Raw genomic sequence first — 23,026 nt, forward strand, 5'->3', positions numbered from 1 at the left:
ATTACTAGTCACATGGCATGGCACTTTACAGAGCAACTTAGAGATGTCAGAATGGTGACAGTGTAAGCCAGTGGCTCACATGTATAGTCCTAGCTATTTGGAGGCTGAGATTTGAGGATTGTGGTTTGAAGCCAACCTTTGGTCATTTTGCTAAATTATATGGGTAACCTTTTTTTCTTTCAAACTAGAACTAAACACTTGTGTGTTTAGCATAGTGACCAAAGGTAAATGATAAAGAATACAGAACTCCTGCTTGCTAGACCATGCCAATCAGTGCCTGTAGTGAGAACAGGAATGGTCACATTCCACTGCACTGGTGATATTAGCTCTAGAATCCAGAGTTATGTGTGAAATGTCACTGTCATGTCACTGCTAAGCTAATCAGGTTTTTCTAAAGCAAGGCTTTTCTTTCTTCCAAGAACAATCTCTCACAGATTCTCTTGTATGTCCTTTCCTCTTTCACTATGGACAAGAGTCCTACAGCTGGAACTAGTATGAACTGTTCAGGAGTAACACATAAATCAGGTCTGTGTGTTACAAGTACAACTTAGCCGAAGACTGTGAAGAAATGAATGTGCAGTAAGCATCCTCTTCCACAATAAAGCTGGCTGGCATCTGAGGAAAAAAGCAGCTTATGCTATTGTTTAAAATGAGATGTGGGGGGCCTGGCATGTGGCCTATCTGCAGAGTGTTAGCCTACCATGCATGAAGCCCTGGGTTCGATTCCTGTGTATGTGTACCACACAGAAAAAGCCCTAAGTGGTGCTGCCAATCAGGTGGCAGAGCACTAGCCTTGAGCAAGAGAGAGGAGGGGAAGGAGGGAGAGGGAGAAGGGAAGATGGAGTAGGGGAGGGAGGGGGAGGGGGAGGGAGGGAGGAGGGCGACAGAGCGCGCCCGCCTGGTACGCCGTCACTCCTAAGTACGGAGTGTGAGTGTGCGTATTTGCCAAGTCTCACAGGGACTTTTCGACCCACACTGGCTTTGCACCTCAGTCCTCAGAGCTCGAGCTCCCAGGAGCTAGGGTGGCCGGCCAGGGCAGGCGCTCAGCTGAGCTCCGCTCCCGCGAACGCGCGGCCGTCCGAGCGCGCAGTCCCGGGCGCCCCGGACGCGGGCGGGCCACACGGAGCGGGACTAACAGCGACACCACCCTAGGTGCAGCACCAGTGCAGCTTGAAGCTGTGCGTGGCGCGGGTGGACAGCCCGTCGCCCGGTTGGAAGTCGGGTCGGCGGGCGGCGCAGCTCCGCGCCAGGCCACTTTCTCGTTCTTCCAGCCGCGCTCGGGCGCCGACGCCGCGGCCGCACTCACCTCCTCGAGGCCCGCGCAGAGCCGAGGCCCGGAGCCCAGGACCAGCAGCACCAGAGCGGGCGGCGCGCGAGCCCGCGGCACTTCCGGGGCGGGGCGCGGGCCGCGGGGATGAGGGCGGGGTCTGTGCCGGGGAGGGGCGGGGCTCTGGGGGGCGGTTCCGGGCTGGCTGTGAAACCCGCTCTAGAGAACATTGGGACCACTCCTTTTTGTCCACCTCCTCCGGCTCACCCCGCCTCTCTGCCGCGGCCCAGTCTCTCACGCCCGCCCTTCTCGACACTCTTGGTGAGCAGCTTGCGCCTTGGGGCTCCAGATCGCTCCAGAGGAGTGAAGGTCCGACACGCCTGGGCGGGGCGCTGTGGCCACGCTCATACCAACTCCGGGGCCAGGGCAGGCAGAGCGGCCCCGAGATGAGAGGGAGAGGGAGGTGGGGGGGGTCGGTCACCGAGGGAGGTGTGAGGGCCGCGTGCCCTGTGGTGCTTGTGATGCCTGCAGCCAGTCCTGGGGCTTGAGCTCAGGGCCTGAGCACTGTCCTTGAGCTTTCTCAAGGCCAGAGCTCTACCACCTGAGCCACAGCACCTTCACTGTGTAGTGGTGCCAAGGAATCGAACCCAGGGATCTGTGCATGCTAGGCAAGAACTCTACCACTAGGCCACACTCCAGGCCCGTCCATCTGATTTTGTGTGTGTGGGGGGGGGGGGGTCATGGGGATTGAACTAGGCCTGGGCACTGTCCCTGAGCTCTTCAGCTCAAGGCTATCACGCTAGCCTTAAGCCAAGCCCCACTTTCCGTTTCTAGAGGTTAATTGACAATAAGAGTCTCAGGTCCTTTTGTGCCCAGGCTGGCTTTGAACCTTGAGCCTCAGATCTCAGCCCCAGGAGTAGCTAGGATTACAGGTGTGAGCCACCGCCCGGCTCCACCTGATTTTTATCGGAATGATAACTCACTGTCTTCTGGAGTGGTGCAGTGCATATAAAGAATGTGACTACTGAGTGAACTTCAAAACTTTGTGTAAATGGGCAAGAGAAGCAATATGGCACTGTCAGTGCTGGGAGTAAGACTCAGTGGTGGAGGGCTTGTCCAGCACATACAAGGTACTGGGTTCAATCCCCAACTGGATGAATAATAAAACAACAATACATGAACTCATTTATCTTCTGATTTTTATTTATTTTTTTATCTTTTATCTTTTTTCATATATTTTTATTGTAATTAATAGAAGGGTTACATTATATTCACCAGATAGAAGGAGCATTACTTCACATACACTGATACCCTTTCTCATGTCTTCATCCCCATTTCCCTCCCCCCACCCTCACCCCTCATCTTCTTTTCCTCCCTTCCCTATACAATTTCAAATAACCAAATACCCATATACATAATATATCAGATAACCAGGTGAAATACTGTAACAATATGAGAAAACCAAGGGACAGTAAAAGAGATGAGAGATAACATAGAACATTAAGGACAACAGTCACTCATTCTATGGCTTTTGTTTCTATATCCTGGAGGTCCTTTCATTTAGCGTCATTCTATATGGCCTTATGTATCTAGGTTTTGTTCTATTGTAAATCTCTGCAATGAGAGCCCAAGGTTTCTACAGATTATGACAACTGAGGGAAACCATTGAGCCTACGTTCTTTAAGTCTGGCTTACTTCACTTAATATGATTTTTTTCTAAGTCTTTCCACTTCCTTAAAAATGGGGCAATGTCATTCTTTCTGACAGCAGCATAGAATTCCATTGTGTACAAATACCACATCTTGTTGATCCACTCATCAACTGAGGGACATCTGGGTTGGTTCCATATCTTTGCTATGGTAAATAGTGCTGCAATGAACATTGTTGTGCTGGTGGATTTAGTATGTCCTTGTTTCTGGAGAATTGGTTAAATGCCATGGAGTGGAATTGCTGGGTCATAGGGGAGCTCTATGTTTAGTCTTTTGAGGTACTTCCATACTGCTTTCCATAGTGGTTGAACAAGTTTGCACTCCCACCAACAGTGTAGTAGTGATCCCTTCTGGCCACATCCCCTCGAGCATCTGTTGTTATTAGTTTTCTTGATCCTGGCCATTCTAACTGGAGTGAGGTGGAATCTTAGAGTTGTTTTGATTTGCATTTCTTGTATGACCAGAGATGTTGAGCATTTCTTCATGTGTGTATAGGCCATTCTGATTTCTTCTTCAGACAAGACTCTAAGTCTTGGCCCATCTTTTAATGGGATGGTTGTTTCTTTGGAGATTAGTTTTGAACTGTTGATATATTTTAGATATGAGGCCTTTGTCCATTGTATGGTTAGTGAAGATCTTCTCCTACTCTGAAGGCTTCCTGATTAGTTTACTAGCTATGTCCTTTGCCATACAGAAGCTCTGCAGTTCAATGCAGTCCCACTTATCCAGACTTTCTCTGATTTGTTGTGTTTCTTGATCCTTATTAAGAAAGGACCTGTGCCAAAGAGACCTAGTGTATCTCCTATTCTTTCTTGTAAAGTTTTCAGTATATCTTCTTTTACCTCGAGGTCTTTGATCCATTTGGAGTTAATCCTGGTGCAGGGTATCTTCTGATTTTTCTATAGATAGACTCCTGCTTTTCAACCTTATTAGATCAAAGATAGGGAAGTTTCTCCAAAGAAATCACAATCATTATCATAAAACTTCAGAGATTATTATTCATAAAATTATGAATCTCTCTATAACTTCAGGGCTACTGTTTGAGATTTTAAGGACTGTAAATAATAGCCATTCAAGTTTAGAAGAAAATTTGTACAGATACATTTCTACTTCAATTTGAAGTCAGTTATTTTCAAGAAACTTTCCAGTGAGATCTTTAATTCTCCTTTGTTGTGAGTCAGTACTGGATCTCAAACTCATGGACTTGTACTTTTGCTTGTCCTTTTCCACTGAAATCTGTCACTTCAGCCACAGCTTCATTTCTACATTCTTGCTGGTTAATTGAAGAAAGTTCTGAGATTCATCTACCTGGGATAGTGGCAAACCACAATCCTCAGCCTCCTGAGTAGCTAGGATATAAGCATGAGTTAGCAGCACCCAATGGTTGTCTTTAGTTTCTAATTTTTTTAAGTAATGTTATATATGTTAAAAGTTTTAAAATTGAACCACAATTCAGACATGCATCCATTTTTTTGTTTTAGGTATTTATTACAATGGAAAACTTACACACTAATCATTCACAATTACTCATTAGGACTATTTTGGTTTGAGAGAAGGGTCTTGTATGTTACTGTGTTAGAACTCATGGAATCAGGCTAACATGCTGCTTGCGCCTCCTGAATAGTTGCAATTTAAAGACATGTACTTCATACAAGGCTTCACTAGGACTTTTGATCACACACACACACACACACACACACACACACACACACACATATGTATGGGGTCAGTTGTGAGGCTTGAACTCTGGGCCTGGGCACTATCCCTGAGCTCTTCAGCTCAAGGTGACCGCTCTACCCCTTGAGCAACAGTGCCACTTCCAATTTTCTGGTAGTTAATTGGAGATGAGTCTCGCGGACTTAGTGCCTGGGCTGGCTTTGAACCAGGATCTTCAGATCTCAGCCTCCTGAGTAGCTAGGATGATCATGTGAGCCATTTTCCATGTAAATTCTATGCCATATGTGGACATTCTAAATGGATACTTTCACTTAGCGTAATATCTTCAAGGATTACCACATGTCATACACCAGTACTTCATGATTAAATAATAGTCCATTGTATGGGTATACTTCATTTGTTTATCAAGTAATCACTTAATGCATAGTTGGGTTGTTTTAAATTGCATACTATTATGATTCTGTCATCAACATTAGTATATAAGTTTTGCTGTTGGCAGCCCATTAACTTTTTTCATCTTTTTTTGCCAGTCCTGGGGCTTGAACTCAGGGCCTGGCTACTGTCCCTTAGCTTCTTTTGCTCAAGGCTAGCACTCTACCACTTGAGCCACTTCTGGCTTTTTCTTTTTATGTGGTACTGAGGAATCGAACTCAGGACTTCAGGCATGCTCGGTAAGTACTCTATCACTAAGCCACCTTCCCAGCTTTCTATTAATTAAACTCTGCAGTATCTGTTTTCTAATCACTATGGATGTTTCAAGATTCAAACACTTCCAAGTACAAACTCACCAAGGCTTGTCACAAGGAAACAGGCACCTTTATTCCATTGTAGAATTTAGAAATCCTTGTAGACAAGGGATTCTCTAAGATCACTTGCTGCCCAAAGTGAATACTACCTTGTATTCCTTCCCTTTGAACAAAAGTATAATGATCATAAAGAGTAGGCTTCATTGTGAACATTTCCTGACGTGGGGCATGGAACAAGAAATATCAAGAAGCCAGCAAGCAGCTAGCATAACTGGGCACATGTGCCTTGGCCTTAGACAGAAGATGTGTGCAGGATGGGCAACCAAGCTCCCTTGAGTTGCCACTTACTTGTAAAATTCGTGAATGCCTCACCAATTCATTTCACCTAGTCAGGTTTTGACCTCTGCCTGTCCTTGGGCAGCTTTCCAAGCCCTTCATACAGACCCTCACTGCTGCTGACAGCCATCTCCACTGGACACAACACAGGCTTTCCTACTGGACGGTGCCTCTGAGGACTCTAGGTGTGCAACTGCTCAGATGGTGTATATGAAAGAGATCCCAAAACTTCCATATACTGAACATGTAGTGTTGGGGCCTGACCTCCATCTCTGAGGCCTGATTCCGGCTCAGCTGCAATTAAAGGGCTTTGGTCAGGCATTCACTCCTTGCATACCTCTCAAGGCATATCTGTGTACGTGACACGATTGAGCCCCCCCGCAGCTTTGAGGGTCTTGCAGCAGCGCAGGTCTCCCGGGCTTTCCTGCACCTGTCCTGCCCAGTACCTGAAAGCCCCATCCAGACCCTTAGTGGTAGCACGGTGGCCCTCTTCCTATTGGCTAGCTTCCCAGTTCCCACCTTCTCCTACCCCAACAGTATATAACTAATTGTCTGATGCAATAAAGAAAGAGAACAGCAGATCAGATCAGCAGAGATCAGCGGAGAGATCTGATGCGCTTTCATGGTTAACACAACTCCTGACTCAGAGTGGTTTTTTCTTCCCCTGTAATTGGGGGAGGGCTGGGTCACCGGTACTTACCATCTCGCTGGGCTCCCAGGGGACTACAGGCTGGCCCTGTGTGTCCCTCCCTGTTCCTGAGTTGCTCCCCAGAGAAGCAACAGCTGGTGCCCCATGTGAGGAAACTTTGCCACCCGTGTGAGGGCTCCACGTGCTTGAGAACTCTCATTGTCTACGGAAAGACCAAGTTCCCCTTAGAGACATGTGAAGGAGCCACCCTCTGCTCCTCCCCCATCATACCCAGACCCTGAGGCCTCCGCAGTCTCACAGGCGGGTCTGGGCCTGGGCTGCCCTGCTAGTTTCCCAACCCCCACGGTGCCAGGGCTCCATCCACCAGACAGGCTTCTGCATGGTGCTTCTGAGGTCCGCAAGATATTGCAGTCTTTGTCTGGAAGCATGTCAGAAAGGCCGGAGAGCGTGACCCCAACAGACAGTGTCACTAGTGAGGCACCATTTGAACCTGGTCCGGAGTCCTGCCAGCTATTCCCGGTTAATATTGACCCGGGCGGTAACCGCCCTGCAGCTGGGTAACCATGGGAGCCTGGTGACCTTAAGAAACTCAAAAAGGCTGTCTTAGAGGATGGCCTTAATGCTCCTTGGACGGAAACCATCCTCAAAGGCCTGGCTCATCAACCATGTACTGCGGCCGATTGGATGGCTCTGGCCAAAGCAGTTCTTTCAGGCCCGCTTTTCATTAAGTGGTGTGCCCTGTATAAAGAAGAATGCCACCAACAGGCGGAGAGGAACCAACACATGCAACCTGTAGTCCCCATTACTTTGAGGATGCTTGCAGGTGTCGGAGACTGCCTCAGGGTCTCTTAACTTGTTGACTAAGACTTTTAACACGATAGGTTTTAGGCTTCTATACTCTGTCTCAGGAAAGACCACAAACACCTGGACCAAATTGCCCCTTCCCTCCCCCCCCTCCCCCCGACCAAATTGCCCATGTCCTGTTCCCACGGACTCATGCTGAAAATTTTTTTTTTTTTACTGAGCCTAGTTCCTGCCTTAGGGCTCTATATAAGCCCCTGATGTTTTTCAATAAACAGACCTTGATCAGAACTCTGTCTTGGTCTCATTTCTTTGTGTTTGTCTGTCCCACTCATTTAGGTATGGTTCCCTCAGTTGACTGAACCCCACGGGCCAGGGCATGCAGGGACCTCTGATCAATACTCAACGGGGGTCCAGCAGGCATCCATCCCCCCTCCCTATCAGGACCAGATTAAAGCTCTGGGCCTAGCGACCTGGAGAAAACTTGAGGGTCCCTCTGAGTCTCTGATAGCAGGAATTAACCAAAGACCAGGAGAGGACCTGTCCACTTTTGTTGATAGAGTTGAGGGGAGCATAAAAAGAAAGCCTCTGAGCCCTTGGAACTCCCCAGTATTTGTGATTAAAAAGCCTAATGGCAAGTGGAGACTACTCCAAGATTTGAGAAAAATAAATGAGAGGATGGAACTTTTCGGGACCCCCCAAGGGGGATGCCCTGGATACCTGCCATTCCTAATGACCAATATCTCATAGTCATAGACTTCAAAGACTGTTTTTTCTCTATTCCTCTCCACCTGGAAGATACTGAGAAGTTTGCCTTCTCCCTTCCTTCATTAAATTATAAAGGCCCTGATTTGCGTTTTGAATGGACAGTTCTACCTCAAGGTATGGCCAATAGTCCTCCTATATGTCAGAACTATGTCTAGAGTCTTATCCCCTCTTAATCAGGAGACAGGCTCACTTTTCTATGTATATATGGATGATATCATTATAGGAAGCCCAGACACTCAGCATTTAGATTGTCTTTTTAATAAATGTCTCCAACTGTTAAAAGATAATGGCTTCCAAATTGCCCCAGAAAAAATCCAAAAGATACCCCCCCTTTAAAATCCTGGGATCTGTCCTAACACTGGATGTTGTGTCTCCTTTAAAACCCCAATTATTTATCCAAGATACTTACACCCTGCCCCAACTTCAAAAACTTCTTGGTGAAATTAATTGGATGAGACCATGGATCCTCATAACTACTGCAACCCTCACACCTCCTTTTGATCTCTTAAAGGGTCTTTATCTGACCTCCATAGTAACGTTGTCAGCTGATCATAAAGAGATTTTAAATAAAATTCAATTAGCTATTAATGAAGCAGCCTTAAAGAGGTATGATCCTGCTATGCCTCTATCAGGACAGACCCTCTTTACTGCCCTTTCAGGCCAGGAAGGGGAACCTCTTCACTGGATTCACCTGTCAGTTGGAGGAACACCTAGAGTTTACTCCATGATTGACCAAATGGCAGATTTATCCACTCTTCTTTTTGGGAGTGAACCCCACTCTCTTATTGTCCCCTTTAGGATTAATGATTTCTCTTGGCTACAAAGAAATAATGCTAGACTAGCAATAGCCATGGAAGGCTTTCCAGGTAAAGTGGATTGTCATTATGGTCCCCATAAATGGATGAGCTCCGTTAGCCAGCTGGAGTGGCGACCTCCAAAACTTTTTCCAAGTGAAACCGATCCCTCCTTCCCCACCGTATTCATGGATGGAGGCAAGAAGGGGGCTTCTGTTGTTATTTTCTCCCCAGGTAAAGGCAATTCTCCTGCAGTGACCCTGTCTCATGAAATACTGGGCTCAGTACAATTTAAGGAACTTTATGCTGTGGTCTTAGCTCTATCTGAGGTTACTGGTCCTCTTAACCTATTCTCAGATAGCCTTTATGTGATCAATTTGTTACCTAACCTCATAGAAGCTCATATTAAACTTGATAGTAACCCCATCACTCCTTTGATGATTCAAGCTAGAAATTTGCTCAAAGGATTGCTTTTGACCAAAGGCAATGCCCTCGCTGACCAGTTAGCCTCTAATCCTGAATGTTACACTTTACAGGAGGCTATCTCTTTCCATCGGCTCACGCATGCCAACTGGAGGGGACTACACCACCGATTTCCCCAAGTAGCTATTAAAGACCTAAAAAAGATTATTAGGACCTGTAAGTCATGCCACCCTTTCTTACAGGTTCCACCACTCCAAATGGGCAGTGTTAACCCTCGAGGCCTTAGGCCTAATAATCTGTGGCAAATGGATGTTACACATTTTCCCTTTTTTGGAAAACTTAAATACATTTTTTAAACAATAGACACCTTTTCCCATGCCTGTTGGACTACAGCCCATTCTGGGGAGAGAGCTAAACATGCTATCAGTCATTTTCTTCAATGTTTTGCTACTCTGGGATTGCCAGACCAAATAAAAACTGATAACAGTCTATGTTTTTTAAGCAAGTCTCTTGATGACTTCTTTAAACAATGGCAAATTACCCATACTACTGGCATCCCTCATAATCCCAGAGGACAGGCAATAGTAGGAAGATATAACCATTGAAGAGCTAAAAAAGCGCCCCCATTCTGAAGCAGCAACTGTCTTGTTTATGTAAACTGTGAGTGACCCAAAAGTGCATCTAAATTAAAGAAACAGAATTGTGGTGCCATCAAGTCCCAGGAACTGACCTGTCTGTGTTAAAATTAACCAGAACTCGTGTAAATTCAAGGGATGGCATTTGTTTTCTAAAACCATAAAACTACCCTTAGACAGATAATTAGGACTCTACTGGTATAGGAATCCCCCTTAGCTCCAACTGCCCTGAACTGGCCCTAACCCCTACCTTATCTCATTCCAATAGCTGATTGCTGTGTTAATGTAAATCTGTAGTCTTTGCCTTTAAAAGCCCTGTAGAAAAGCTGTTCAGGGCTTCCTCCTGGGCTCCCGCTGTATGGGAGTGTAGGACAGAGGCCTGGAGCTAGCCTGCCTGAATAAAGCCTTGCTTTTGCATTTTGGAACGTCTGACTCTCGATGGTTTCTTGGTGGTCGTCCTGAGACTTAGGCATAACACCATGTCCTTAAATCTCAATTAATAAAACAAAAAGGGGGAACACTCCCCCCCATGATCAGCTAAAGATGGCCTTGTTTACTCTCAATATTTTAAATTTTGCCAAAGGAAAACATCTCTCACCCTTCCAGAAACACTGGACAACCTCTATTCCCTATCGAACTGTCTATGTCCGGTGGAAGGACCCCCTTAATGGGGAGTGGAGGAGCCCTGATACCCTCATTACAGCTGGAAGAGGATTTGGTTGTGTTTTCCCCACTGATGAAACAAAGCCAATTTGGGTCCCTGCAAGGGATCTTAAATATTGTCCCAAATGGGAAGGGACCCCAATAATATTGATGAGGACCCAGAAGGCTCTCTGCCTCCTGAGGATATCTCTCTCTCACTTCTTTTTCAGGATAAATAATGGACCTTACAGTGCTGATCCTGTTTCTTCTTGGAGTCAAGATACCCATCATCAGTGCAGGGTTTGGTGACCCCAGCCAGGACAGAGCTTTATTACACAGGAAAGAGCTACAAGCCAACTTCCTCTGGACTGGACTGCACAGATGGCTACCCTATGTCCTTCCATTTCTTGGTCCTATACTCCTCTTGTTCTTACTTTTAACTTTTGGGCCCTGTGTTATCAATAAGGTTACAATTCATTCAAAGCAGGATAGAATCCATTCAGTTGATGAATGTACAGGTGCATTTCCAGAGGCTTGCTACCGATGCCAATGACCCCTATGACCAAGGAGAGCCCTATGACAAGGAGGGATCCCTCGACTCCCCTTAGATGTCTCCCCGAGAGCCAATGACGGGTAAGATCTCTGGAGCGGGGCAACCTAAGACAGGCCCGGGGGTGATCTGTACTGTGGGACAGAAGGCCACAGAGCATTCAATGATGGGCAAGATCCCCTGAAGGGGACAACCTAAGACAGGGCCTTTGCGCGCTTGTCCCCCCTGTTCTAATAAACAAAAAAGGGGGAATTGTTGGGGTCTGACCTCCATCTCTGAGGCCTGATTCTGGCTCAGCTGCAATTAAAGGGCTTTGGCCAGGCATTCACTCCTAGGACAAAGAATTTTATAACTTAGTTGAATTTGTCATTTACTAATCGATGACATATTTTGCCATTTACCAGTGTAGTTATTCCTCAATCTCATGGAACACTATGTTATTATATTCACATGAGCATATTTCTTAAATTTATGTGCTACAAACACATTAAAAGGATAGGAAGCACATTCCCAAACATAGTACTCATCATAATCATCATGATAAAATGGAAAAAAGAACTTTTTTTTTTGTAAGAGAACTTGACAGAGTTTTATTGACTAAATAAACAGACAATCAGACAAATAGACCAAAAGCAGACAAACAGAAGGGCAGGGGCACACTCTTACAGAGTGTGAGTGCTTGCATGGGGAAATCAAGAAGCACACACCTTCTGGGGCTGCTGGGATATTTATAGGGTGAAGGCAGGGGTCTGGCTTCAGTGTTATACAAAGACACATGAAAAGAAGTGGTTGTTTTGTTTTTTGTTTTTTGCCAGTCCTGGGCTTGAGCTCAGAGCCTAATCACTGTCCTTGGACTTTCTCAAGGCTAGAGCTCTACCACTTGAGCCTCAGCACCACTTCCGGCTTTTTTCTATGTACCGAGGAATCAAACCCGGGGCTTTGTGCATGCTAGGTGAGCACTCTACTACTAGGCTACACCTCCAGCTCCCCAAAAGGCACTTTAACTAAATGATTATTATCGCAGTTTATCTTTGTATTTCAGAGCATTCTTACTTTGATCCTGAGATTTAATCTCATTGAAATTAAGTGAGTTGTCCTGGAAGCCAGCATGTGAGCACAGACCACTGGCTGACTCACAGTTTGCTGCTGGGCAGCCCTGCTAAGCTTGGCCACTCTTTCAGAGGGGGGTTTCCCTGGGCAGCCAGCTTTCTTAGGTAGTCGCTGGGCTCCAGCTGGGGGATATCAGGGTTCTGCCTGTGATACTTCTGCAGCTTCTCTAGAACTGTGGGCAGTCCCACCGTGGAGGCATAGAACATGGGCCCACCCTGGTGCCTGGGCCACCCATAGCCATGCAAGTAGATCACGTCAATGTGCTCTGGGCTGGCAGCTATGCCCTCTCCCAGGATCCGGAAGGCTTCATTGATTAGCGCATACACGCAACGCTCAAGGATCTCATCCTGCCTAATCACCCGGGGCTCAATCTGATAGGTTTCTCTGTACTGAGACAGAAACTTGGACAGCCAGGGATCAGGTTTGTGACTCCTGCCTAGTGGCTTGTCATAGACATACCAGCCCTTGCCTGTCTTCTGGCCAAATCTTCCTGACTCACACAGCATGTCAGCAATTGGGCAGTACCTTGCATTGCCCCTCTTGCGGGCAGGAGTGCCTGGAGGCAATGCAGCTCCTGTAAGCCCTTGCCCTTTGCGAATTTTCCAGCCCACATCCAACCCAGCCAGGTCAGACACTCTAAAGGGCCCCATTTTAAAGCCAAACCCTTCTAGCACCCCATCTATGTCCTCTGGCTTACTTCCTTCTTCCAACAAGAAATACGTCTGGTTGTGGTACGGAACCAACATTCTGTTCCCGACAAAACCATGGCAGTTGCCTACAACTACCCCGATCTTCTCTATCTTCTTGCACAGATCCATAACAGTGGCAATGGTGGTGGGGGAAGAGTGGCGGCCCGGAATAACCTCCAACAGCCTCATCACATGAGCTGGTGAGAAGAAGTGGGTGCCAATTACCAACTGTGGACGATCTGTGGCAGAAGCAATCTCATCCACATCCAGGGCTGAAGTGTTGGTGCATAAAAATGCTTGTGGCTTGCACACAGCTGACAGTTCAGCAAAGACCTGCTTCTTCAGGTTCATGTCCTCAAATACTGCCTCCACCACTAAATCCACACCAGCCAGCTCCTTCATAGATGGACTGAAGGTGACTTTTGGTGCTGACCAAGCTTTGCCGGTCTGCTGCCTTTTGGATGCTTCCTTTTCCAAGATGGAAGCTACTGCCTTCTTTGCAGCTTCTAGTTGCTTTAGGTCTGATTCTACAGCAACGACAGGGATCCCGGCTTTTGCAAAGGAAATGGCAATGCCTCGGCCCATTGTTCCCAAACCTGTGGATTAGGAATGAAGAAGAGAATGACTCAGTGGCACTAAGAACTGAACAATCACCACTGGACACAGGCTTCTATGGTAATGTGTATTTTAAAATGCTAACTGAAAAGTTTAGGTATGTAACCTACTGTAACATTATAAAGATGTTCAACTATCACAATCAGTTCTCTATGCCTTCTTAAGAAAGACTTACAGTTTATCTCATGTTGTTATTGTAGCTGACTTTGGTATTTGGTATATTGTATATACATTTATTTGTTTATTTAAAAATGGGAAGGTAAGGGAAAAATGAGATGAGTGGAGGGGGTGAGGGGAGGGAAAGTGGGAAAAAAACATGGGAAAAGGTAACAATGTTCAAGAAGTAATGTACCTACTATCTGATGAATGTAACTGCACCTCTTCTGTACATCACCCAAACAATAAAATAAAATTAAAAAAAAAAAAAGAAAAGGGACGGGAGTTTGACCTAGTGATAGAGTGCCTGCTTAGCATTCACGAAGACCCAGGTTCCAGTCCTCGGTACTGCATGCATATAAAAAAGCTGGAAGTGGTGCTGTGGCTCTATTGGTAGAGCACTAGCTTTGAGAAAAGCCCAAAGACATTGCTCAGGCCCTGAGCTGAAGTCACACGATTAGCAAAAAGAAAAAAAGACACAGAAGCTAATGGAGTTTTAAAGATCAAGATATTACAGATTTATACTCACATTCTTCTGTAGAAATGTATATATATATATACTATATATACTACATATACTATATATAAACCATATATATATATAAACTTCACTCATCTTGCTCTATATTTCTAAGTTTTAATTTTCCTACTAAATTTATTGATTTTAGCTATATTTTCTTGATTGGGATTTAATATTTTCTCCTTCATTTACATAACAAATAAAAATTCAAAATATTGGGGCCGGGAGTTTGGCCTAGTGGTAGAGTGCTTGGCTAGCATGCACGAAGGACCAGGTTCCATTCCTTTGTACCACATATATAGAAAAAATAAAAGCCAGAAATGGTGCTGAGGCTCAAGTGGTAGAGCTCTAGCCTTGAGAAAGTCCAAAGACAGTGCTCAGGCCCGGAGTTCAACCCCAGGACTGGCAAAAAAAAAAAAAAATTCAAAGAATTGGGGCCAGAAGTTTGGCCTAGTGGTGCTCTGTGCTTGCCTAACATGCACAAAGACCTGGGTTCGATTCCTTGGTACCGCATACATAGAAAAAAGCCGGAAGTACTGCTGAGGCTCAAGAGCTAGAGCTCTAGCTTTGAGAGAGCCCAAGGACCCAAGGATAGTGCTCAGGCCCTGAGCTCAAGCCCAGGACTGGCACAAAAAAAACATTCAAAACATTGTGACTAATTTAAAAATGCTTACTGAATGTAAGCAGTGAGATTTTGTAGCATTTTAAAGGATACATAGGAGCAGAAGAAGATTGCATCAAATAATCATAATCATACTGACCTGGAAGACGTGCATGAATCTCACAAAAAGCACAAGAGAATTGATTTCCACCTAGCTACAAGAATAAGCTACATCTTGAAATGTCATTCAAATAACCATCCCAATTAGGAAATACTGGAGTGAGAGACTCATACAAGGAAGTGGCAAGAAAGAGGAAGAGCAAGTCCAGTTTGGAGTCCCAGCCCCTAGAGACCATCCCTCATACCACTAAAGGTCAGCTCACTGTGGAAAAGTTTGGTGTCTTTAGCCCTCCCATGGAATCCAAATAAAGTGAGAATGAAGAGAACTAACACAGCTTATGTTCAGTGCACTTGGATTGGCAGATGACAATATGTGAACCTCACATCAGACAGCCTTAAGCAGATGTAGCCCCACATGTACAACATGAGGAGAGCTATGAACGCTTCCAGACACTTACCAAGAACACCAACTGAAGAGATGGGTCTTCCTGCAGCTGTTTTCCAGGATGCCCCAGAGGGAGTTGACCACTTACTTACATTCCTTTCTGCAAAGAAAGCATACTGCAGGGCTCTGCACTGCCCTGAGTTATGAAGGTACAAAAAGAGCCGTTCTTCCTCTTTGATGCCCACTTCGTAGGGATACTTCACAGAGGCCTGCACTGCACGGACACAGGTCTCTGGAGCAAGAAGGCCAGGGTATTGCTTCTGCATCTTGGCAAAGGCCTCAGTGAAAATGGCGTCCATGTTGGGCAAGCTTGGAACTGTCTTGTTCAAGATTCTGCGTGGGTCCACGGGTTTATCTGGAAGGAAAAAGAAAGAGCAGAGCATTGCCAGTGGAACTTGCACCAAGGGAAAAGGATTATACAACAAAAATAATAGCAGTAAGTGGTTCCAATTAAAATACCCAGATATTTAAGATAGCAAGATATGTAATGGAACATTATCAACATTCTGACCATATTTTACCTTGGTGCTGGAATATAGTATTTAACAGATTCAAGCAATTTAACTCTCCTAATTCAGGAATAAAAGTACAATTCTGGGGCTGGGTGTTTGGCCTAGTGGTTGCCTAGCATGCATGAAGACCCAGATTCGATTCCTTGGTATACCACATACATAGAAAAAGCCAGAAGCAGTGCTGTGGCTCAACTGTAGAGCGCCAGCCTTGAGAAAGCCAAAGGACGGTGTTCAGGCCCTGAGTTCAAGCCCCAGTACTGGGGAAAAAAAAGTAAAATTCTCTTTATTACATTGCTAAGAAGAATTTCATAAACAACTACTAATCTGTCAAGGAAAATAAAGAAAACCATCTTTGACTTAATATTTTATTTCAAAATTGTCTTAACTCCTGTCTTAATAGAAATAGAAACCTTCAAATCTTATACAGGAATACAGTGTCATATTGACAGAAAGGCAAGCATACACCTTCAGTGGAAGAAAATTTAGGGGTTATCAGTAAATTATTCCAATTCTAAGAACTGTTTTTTTCCAATGATCAACTGGTCTCCAACACAGAAGGAAATCATTTCAATAAGAAAAAGAAGCAGACAGTAAGAGGTTGCCTAGGTTCTGAGATCATTCTCGCATCTACTGTAGTCCTGTCTTCTGCATTTCCCTAAATAATCTGGCTCACTCCCTCTCTCTCTTCTTCTTTTTCCCCTTTGTCTTTCTTCTTTCCCTCTGTTTCTGCATGCATCATCTTGTGCAGATCCGCAGTTTGCTCTCCCCTCAATAAACTCTTTTCTGCTTATGAGAAAATGGTGCCAGGCTAATTAAACCTCCATAAGAAATAAATCAATATCCCTATATAAATTATTAGATCCTGGGGTTGGAGGCATGACTCATTCGGTGGAGCACTAGTCAATGAGTGAAAATATTGGATACCAAATTCAAGTCCCAGTCTTAGAACATTAAAAAACAACCACAACAACACCTCAGGGGCAGGGTGTTTGGCCAATGCTAGAGTGCTTGCCTAGCATGCATGAAGACCCAGGTTCAATTCCTCAGTACCACAAACATAGAAAAAGCCAGAAGTGGTGCTGTGGCTCAAGTGGCAGAGCCGTAGCATTGAGAAAGCCCAAGGACAGTGCTCAGGCCCTGAGTTCAAGCCTCAGGTCTGAAAACAAACAAACACCTTAGCTCCTTACCTAGCATCAAATATTACTAATTCAAATAGATCATAAAACAATTCTAAATGTACAATATTTCTAGAAATAAACAGAGGTCTATGTGAACTTAGTTTAGGTAATATCTTCTTGGGTTTTTATTTGTTTGTTTGCTTTGGTTTTGTTTCCTTTGTTTTGCCAGCCCCGGGGCTTATACTCAGGGCCTGGGCATTATCCCTAAGCTTCTTTTGCTCAAGGCTAGCACTCTACCACTTGAGGCACAGTATACTTATGGCTTTTTCTGTTTATGTGGTACTTAGGAATTGAACTCAGAGCTTTGTGCATGCCAGGCAAAGCACTCTACCACTAATACACATTCCCAGCCTGGTAATGTCCTCTTCTACGCAATGCTATGGTTATGATTCATTGGAGGAACAAACTTCGAAATCAAAAAGTTAAAACACTTTTGTACTTCTAAGAGCACTGGTAAGGAAAGGAAATGAAGACCCACAAAGGAAGAAAAAAATATTTTGGTAACTGGCAGAATGTTATTCATTCGCTGGGCTAGATGGCTCACGCCTGTAATCCTAGCTACTCAGGATGCAGAGATCTGAGGATCAAGGTTCAAAGCCAGTCCAGGCACAAAAGGACCTGAGATTCTTATCTCCAATTAATCTCTAGAAAATGGGAAGTGGGGCTTGGCTCAAGGGTAGGGTGGTAGCCTTGAGTTGAAGAGCACCCAGGCAGAGTTCAAGCTCCATAACGGCACAACAACAACAAAAAAGAATGTTATCCTTTAAATGTCTATTTCCTAACCACAGAACTTCTAAATACATAAACTAATGCGGCAAAAAAAAATTATAAGTGAGCTTAAGGCCACGAGTTTGGCCTAGTGATAAAGTGCTTGGTTAGCATATATGAAGACCTGGCTTGGATTCCTCAGTATCACAGCTGTAAGTGGTGCTGTGAATCAAGTGGTAGGGCTATAGCCTTGAGAACCCAGAGTTCAAGACCCAGAACTGACACAAAAAGATGTGAGCTTCAGATGAAATACTTTGAGATAGGAAAAAAACCCTGTATGATTTTGGTGGACAATCTAATCACCTATGTGACAACGTAGATCCAACAAGTAGGTCAAAAGAGGTACAACAGGAGAAGGACTCCCCCTCTGGCAACAGTGCAGCTTTTCACATGGCAGATATGACCAAGAACCAAGGTGTGCAGTGACCTCTAAATCCAGGAACGGACTTCAGATTCCATACAGCAAGAACACAGGGAAGCAGACCCCACAATGCAAGCTTCTGACTTCTACTAACAACCCAAACAGGCAGAGCATGGGTCTCCACTGAAGAGTCCAGAAAGAGTCCATCAGTCTACAGCAGGGTTTGGGGTCAGGAAAAACCCTACCAAACATCTAGCCTACAACTGTAAGACACTAAATTCACGTTGTTCAAACTGCTTGGCATGTGATAATTTGTTGTATCAATGCAATTGGAAAATGTCAACAATGTAAGCAGAGCAGCACACTCGGGTGACTCATACCCAGCCACTTGGGAGTCTGAAAGTCAAAGGATTGTAGTTTGAAGCTAGCCTTGGCTAAAAAGCTTGAGAGAACCTATCTCAAAAATGACTAGCAAGCCAGGGAGCTGGTGGATCAGGCTTGTAATCTTAGCTACTCACCAGGCTGAGATCTGAGATCTGAGGATTGGGGTTCAAAGCCAGCCAGAGCCCAAAACTTCATGAGACTCTTATCTTCAATGAACTATCGGTTCCAATGAACTGGAAGTGGTTCTAGCTCAAAGCAGTAGAGTTCTATCTTTGAGCTGAAGAGCTTAGGGACAGTGCCCAGGCCCCAAGTTCAAGCCCCACAACTGACAAAGAAAAAAGACTAACAAAAGTCAGCACTGGAGGCATGGCTCAAGTGGGAGAGAGCCAGCCTAATAAGTGAAAGGCCTGGGACCGGGGCTTTGGCCTAGTGGTAGGGTGCTTGTGTAGCATGCACAAAGACCCAGGTTCAAGTCCTCTGTACCATATACATAGAAAAAGCTGGAAGTGGTGCTGTGGCTCAAGTGGCAGAGTGCTAGCCTTGAGGAAAAAGCCCAAGGACAGTGCCCTGAGTTCAAGCCCATGGATGGAAAAGAAAAGAAAGTAACAGGTCCTGAATTCAATTCTGAGGACTGTATCTGTAACATTGGTTTAGGCAATATTTTTTAATATACAATGCCATAGTTATGGTTCAGTAAAGAAATAAAAAGCCAATAAACTTGGAAACAGAAAAGTTATGCTGTGAGAATGTGGCTTAGTGGTAGAGTGCTTGCTTAGCATGCCTGTTTTATAGGTTGTCAGCTATAAAACACCTCCTTCCAACTGCATGGGCTACATGACTAGCAACATACCCAGAGAGCCTTTTCATTCTCTATGAATCCTTTATGCAAACATTTTAACCACAAACTCTAACATACACGAGTATGCCATCCCCAAGTTTATGTAATTTGGTTGCATTGACACCATTGGAAAACCTACAATATGCAATGATGCTTTCTTCATTAAATAATGCCATATAATACAGTACAGTCACCTTTGTCATACATCCCATCCCATCACATGGATTATGCATAAGATATTGAAATGCAGATTGAATGCTCCATATTGAAATGCAACTTGAGCTTGTTTCCAATACTGTGATATATCTTTTATTGTGTTCTTACCAATAATTTGCTGGCCAAATTTGATTGTTTCTTCAAGCACACCTGAGTTCACCACTTTATCCACAATCCCCATCTTGAGTGCTTCACTGGCCAAAATACGCCTTCCTAAAACAAAATCAAAGAACAACGTGCGATGGAAGCCGAGCACTGATCTCTCTCTCTTGGACACTGGAAGGCTATCTCTAAGTAGTAACATGAAGACCACTCAGACTGCCATAGGAGAAAGATCACTGCAGACATAGGCAGAACACTTGGATTCCAGTGGCAGTACAGTTTTCATGATCAGAGTAACCTTGGGCGTGGTGCCAGAACCGCAATTTCCTCACTGATACACGGGACCACTTATGCTTGCCTCAGTAATTCTGAGCATGACGTGAAAGTAAATTCTTTTTTCTAGTCTGTAAATCTCTAAAGGGCTTCATATAATATGAATCTCTTTAGGGATCTGAGAGGGTTGATTTTCAGATAGTATGAATAATACTAACACTATACACCAGGGACTGTAGCTGACTTTAAAAAGTCCCCACACTAAAACAGCATTGGCAAAATATCAATTAAGGTGACATTATATAAAATACAATCAAAATTATGTAGTACAAAAGGGTCAGAGCAGCAAAAAGATAAAATATATGTAGCTAATAATTTTTTAAATTGTCTGTCCTAGGGCTCAATCTCAGGGTGTGGGTATTTTCCTTGAGCTTTTTTGTTCAAGGCTAACACTCTACCATTTGAGTCATAGCTCCACTTCAAGCATTTCTGGTGTATAAATGGAAAGTAGAGTCTCAAGTACTTTCCTTTCTGGTGTGGCTTTGAACCCTGATCCTCAGATCTCAGCCTCCTGAGTAGCTAGGATTTCAGGCTTGAGCCACTGCTCTCTGCAGAACATGAGACTCTTATCTCCTATTAACCTTTAGAAAATGGGGAGTGGGGCTTGGCTCAAGGGTAGGGCAGTAGCCAAGAGCTGACGAGTGCAGAGGCAGTGCCCAAGAGCTGACGAGTGCAGAGGCAGTGCCCAGGCCCAAAGTTCAAGTCCCATGGCCCACAAAGAAAAAAAAAGAAGTTAAACTATTCCCTTACTGTTATGTGAATAGAAAGGTGACATACTAGAATGCTTCTAGGTGCTGGCCCTTCCTCACATTGATCTAGACAGGTGCCTGAAGGTGTAGACTGACCTGAGGTTATCAAGTCAAGTGCAGCAGGAATTCCGATGAGTCTGGGGAGAAGCTGGGTTCCTCTTGCAGCAGGAAGGATTCCCAATGTGACTTCTGGGAGGCCAATCTGAGTCTACCAAACATTGAAATAGAAAGGCCATGACAATGAGATCACATGTTCAGAGTTAAGACAAGATTCTTCCAGGACCCCCTACACCTCAGTACATGTTTCACTGAACCAAGCCTGACTTCCCACAGGGCAGATCAGTGTATGCTCTATCCTTTGATGAACATAATAAATAAAGCTTTGCTAAGTGTTTATACTCAAACACATCCCTAGCTTCTGGCAACTTTTTCTCTTACTCTAGCATGACTATGTCAGACAAAAACAGAACCTAGATGAGCTTTTACAAAAAAAAATTAAATGATATGAGTGAATGATTCAGTTATGGACAGGCAGAGTATTTATATGAAATGGTTGAGAACAGAAATGGTTCTAATTTTAGATTTTTTCATTTTATAATGTTTACATACTCATAATGAAATTTTATTGGAAGAGGATAGAAGTCAAAAGACAATTCATTGGTGTTCCAGATCACCTTTATACTCAGAGCCTGCAGATAATTTCATATAACAGTTTGAGAATGCCTGCCTTTAAAATTTTACCCATCACAGAAGTCAGTTGTGCTTTGCCACTTGTAGCACTGTTCAAAAGATTTGGATTTTGGAGAATTTAGGATTTTGGGTATTTGTATTAGGGAGGGACAGCCTGCTTACTCTGTATGATGGAAAAGCACATGGCTCATTAAAATGGTCTATCAGAGCTGACTGCAGTGGCTTACATTTTTATGAGAAGAGTATAAACAGGATAGTGATCCAGGCCTCTTGGGCATATTGTAAGATGATATTAAAAAAAAAAACCAAGCTGGACACAGTGGCTCACGCCTATAATCTTAGCTACTCAGGAGGCTGAGATCTGAGGATCAAGGTTCAATGCCAGTCTGGGCACAAAAGGACCTGAGACTCTTATCTCCAATTAACCTCTAGAAAAAAACAGGAAGTGGGGCTTGGCTCAAGGGTAGGGCGGTAGCCCTGAGCTGAAGAGCTCAAAGACAGTGCCCAGGCCGAGTTCAAGCCTCATGACCCACAAAATAAATAAATAAATACATAAACAATGATAATAAAAAATAAAAACAAAACAAAGGTTGTCCAGTGCCAGTGGCTCATGCCTGTAATCCTAGCTAATAGGAGGTTGAGATCTGAAGATCTAGGTTCAAAGCCAGCCTGGGCACAAAAGTGAGACTCCAATTAATCACCAGAAATCTGGAAGTGGCCCTGTGCCTCAAAATGGTAAAGTGCTAGCTTTGAGCTGAAGAGCTCAGGGACGGAACCCAGGCCCTTAATTCAAGCCCCAGGATGACCCCCCCAAAAAAGGCAAAGAGATCTGGGGGTGTGGCTAAAGTGGTAGAGCAACTGCTTCGTATGTAGAAAGCACTAAGGTATAATAACACAGGGACTCATGACTGTCATCTCAACCTTAATGAAAAAATGTTACCTAAGAAGAAGGCTAGAAGAAATCCCAGATCTCTCAGGGGTAAGGAAAAAATGGCCTGTCATATGAGTGTCCCTCAAAGCACTTGGCCATGACAGGAGAAGCATACATGCTTTTTGTTGGCTGCTCACAGCTGGTCTGCTTATATTAGTAATTTTGTGTGGCCCAAGAATGATGTTAGAAATATTCAGGTGGTCCATGACAGAAAAATGATTCCCCATGTGAGAAAGGGAGGAGGAGAGGAGAAAGTGTGGAGGGAGACAAAGGGATAGACAGAGAGAAAGGGAGCGAGGGGGGGGGGCACTCAGGGCAGGCTACTTACCCACCAGGATGCAAGAATCTCTCCATCTGAACAGGCACTGTCCTATCACATGACAGCCTCCCACCAATGCTGGACATATCTGAGACTTGTTAACCAGCAGCCACCACTGAAAACCATCACCTGACTGATCCTTATGACCATATTTAGAATTTGCCCTGCGGAAAGCCCTCAAACCAACATGGACCTCAGTGGATACCTGTGCATGTGCAACCCTGTAGTGACAGCCCAGGGCCAGCTCCAGTCCCCCTCCTAAAGCCACGCCTTCAATGGCTGCCACCACAGGCTTCTTATTTCTCTGTAGCTCATCAACTACACTTCCTATTGAGATGTCAGGGAAGGCAGAATCGCTGAAGTTGTGGATATCAGCACCTAAAGAACAAATA

General features: G+C 44.6%; 1 protein-coding gene across 1 annotated transcript in view; it reads right to left on the reverse strand.

The window, feature by feature from the left end:
• Positions 1 to 11,789: 11,789 nt before the first annotated feature.
• LOC150069045 (peroxisomal bifunctional enzyme-like) overlaps positions 11,790 to 23,026 on the reverse strand; it is a 29,423-nt gene continuing 18,186 nt past the window's right edge. The window contains exons 3-7 of the mRNA XM_090343277.1: positions 22,840 to 23,012; positions 20,791 to 20,902; positions 19,619 to 19,723; positions 15,267 to 15,608; positions 11,790 to 13,392 (exon numbers count right to left, since the gene is read on the reverse strand). Of these exons, the coding sequence (XP_090199403.1) occupies positions 12,131 to 13,392; positions 15,267 to 15,608; positions 19,619 to 19,723; positions 20,791 to 20,902; positions 22,840 to 23,012 (1,994 nt within the window). The 3' untranslated portion in view covers positions 11,790 to 12,130. The remainder of the gene's footprint in view (positions 13,393 to 15,266; positions 15,609 to 19,618; positions 19,724 to 20,790; positions 20,903 to 22,839; positions 23,013 to 23,026) is intronic.

The sequence above is a fragment of the Megascapheus bottae genome, chromosome 1 (assembly GCF_031878675.1).
Source record: "Megascapheus bottae isolate mThoBot1 chromosome 1, mThoBot2.hap1, whole genome shotgun sequence".
Lineage (NCBI taxonomy): Eukaryota > Metazoa > Chordata > Mammalia > Rodentia > Geomyidae > Megascapheus > Megascapheus bottae.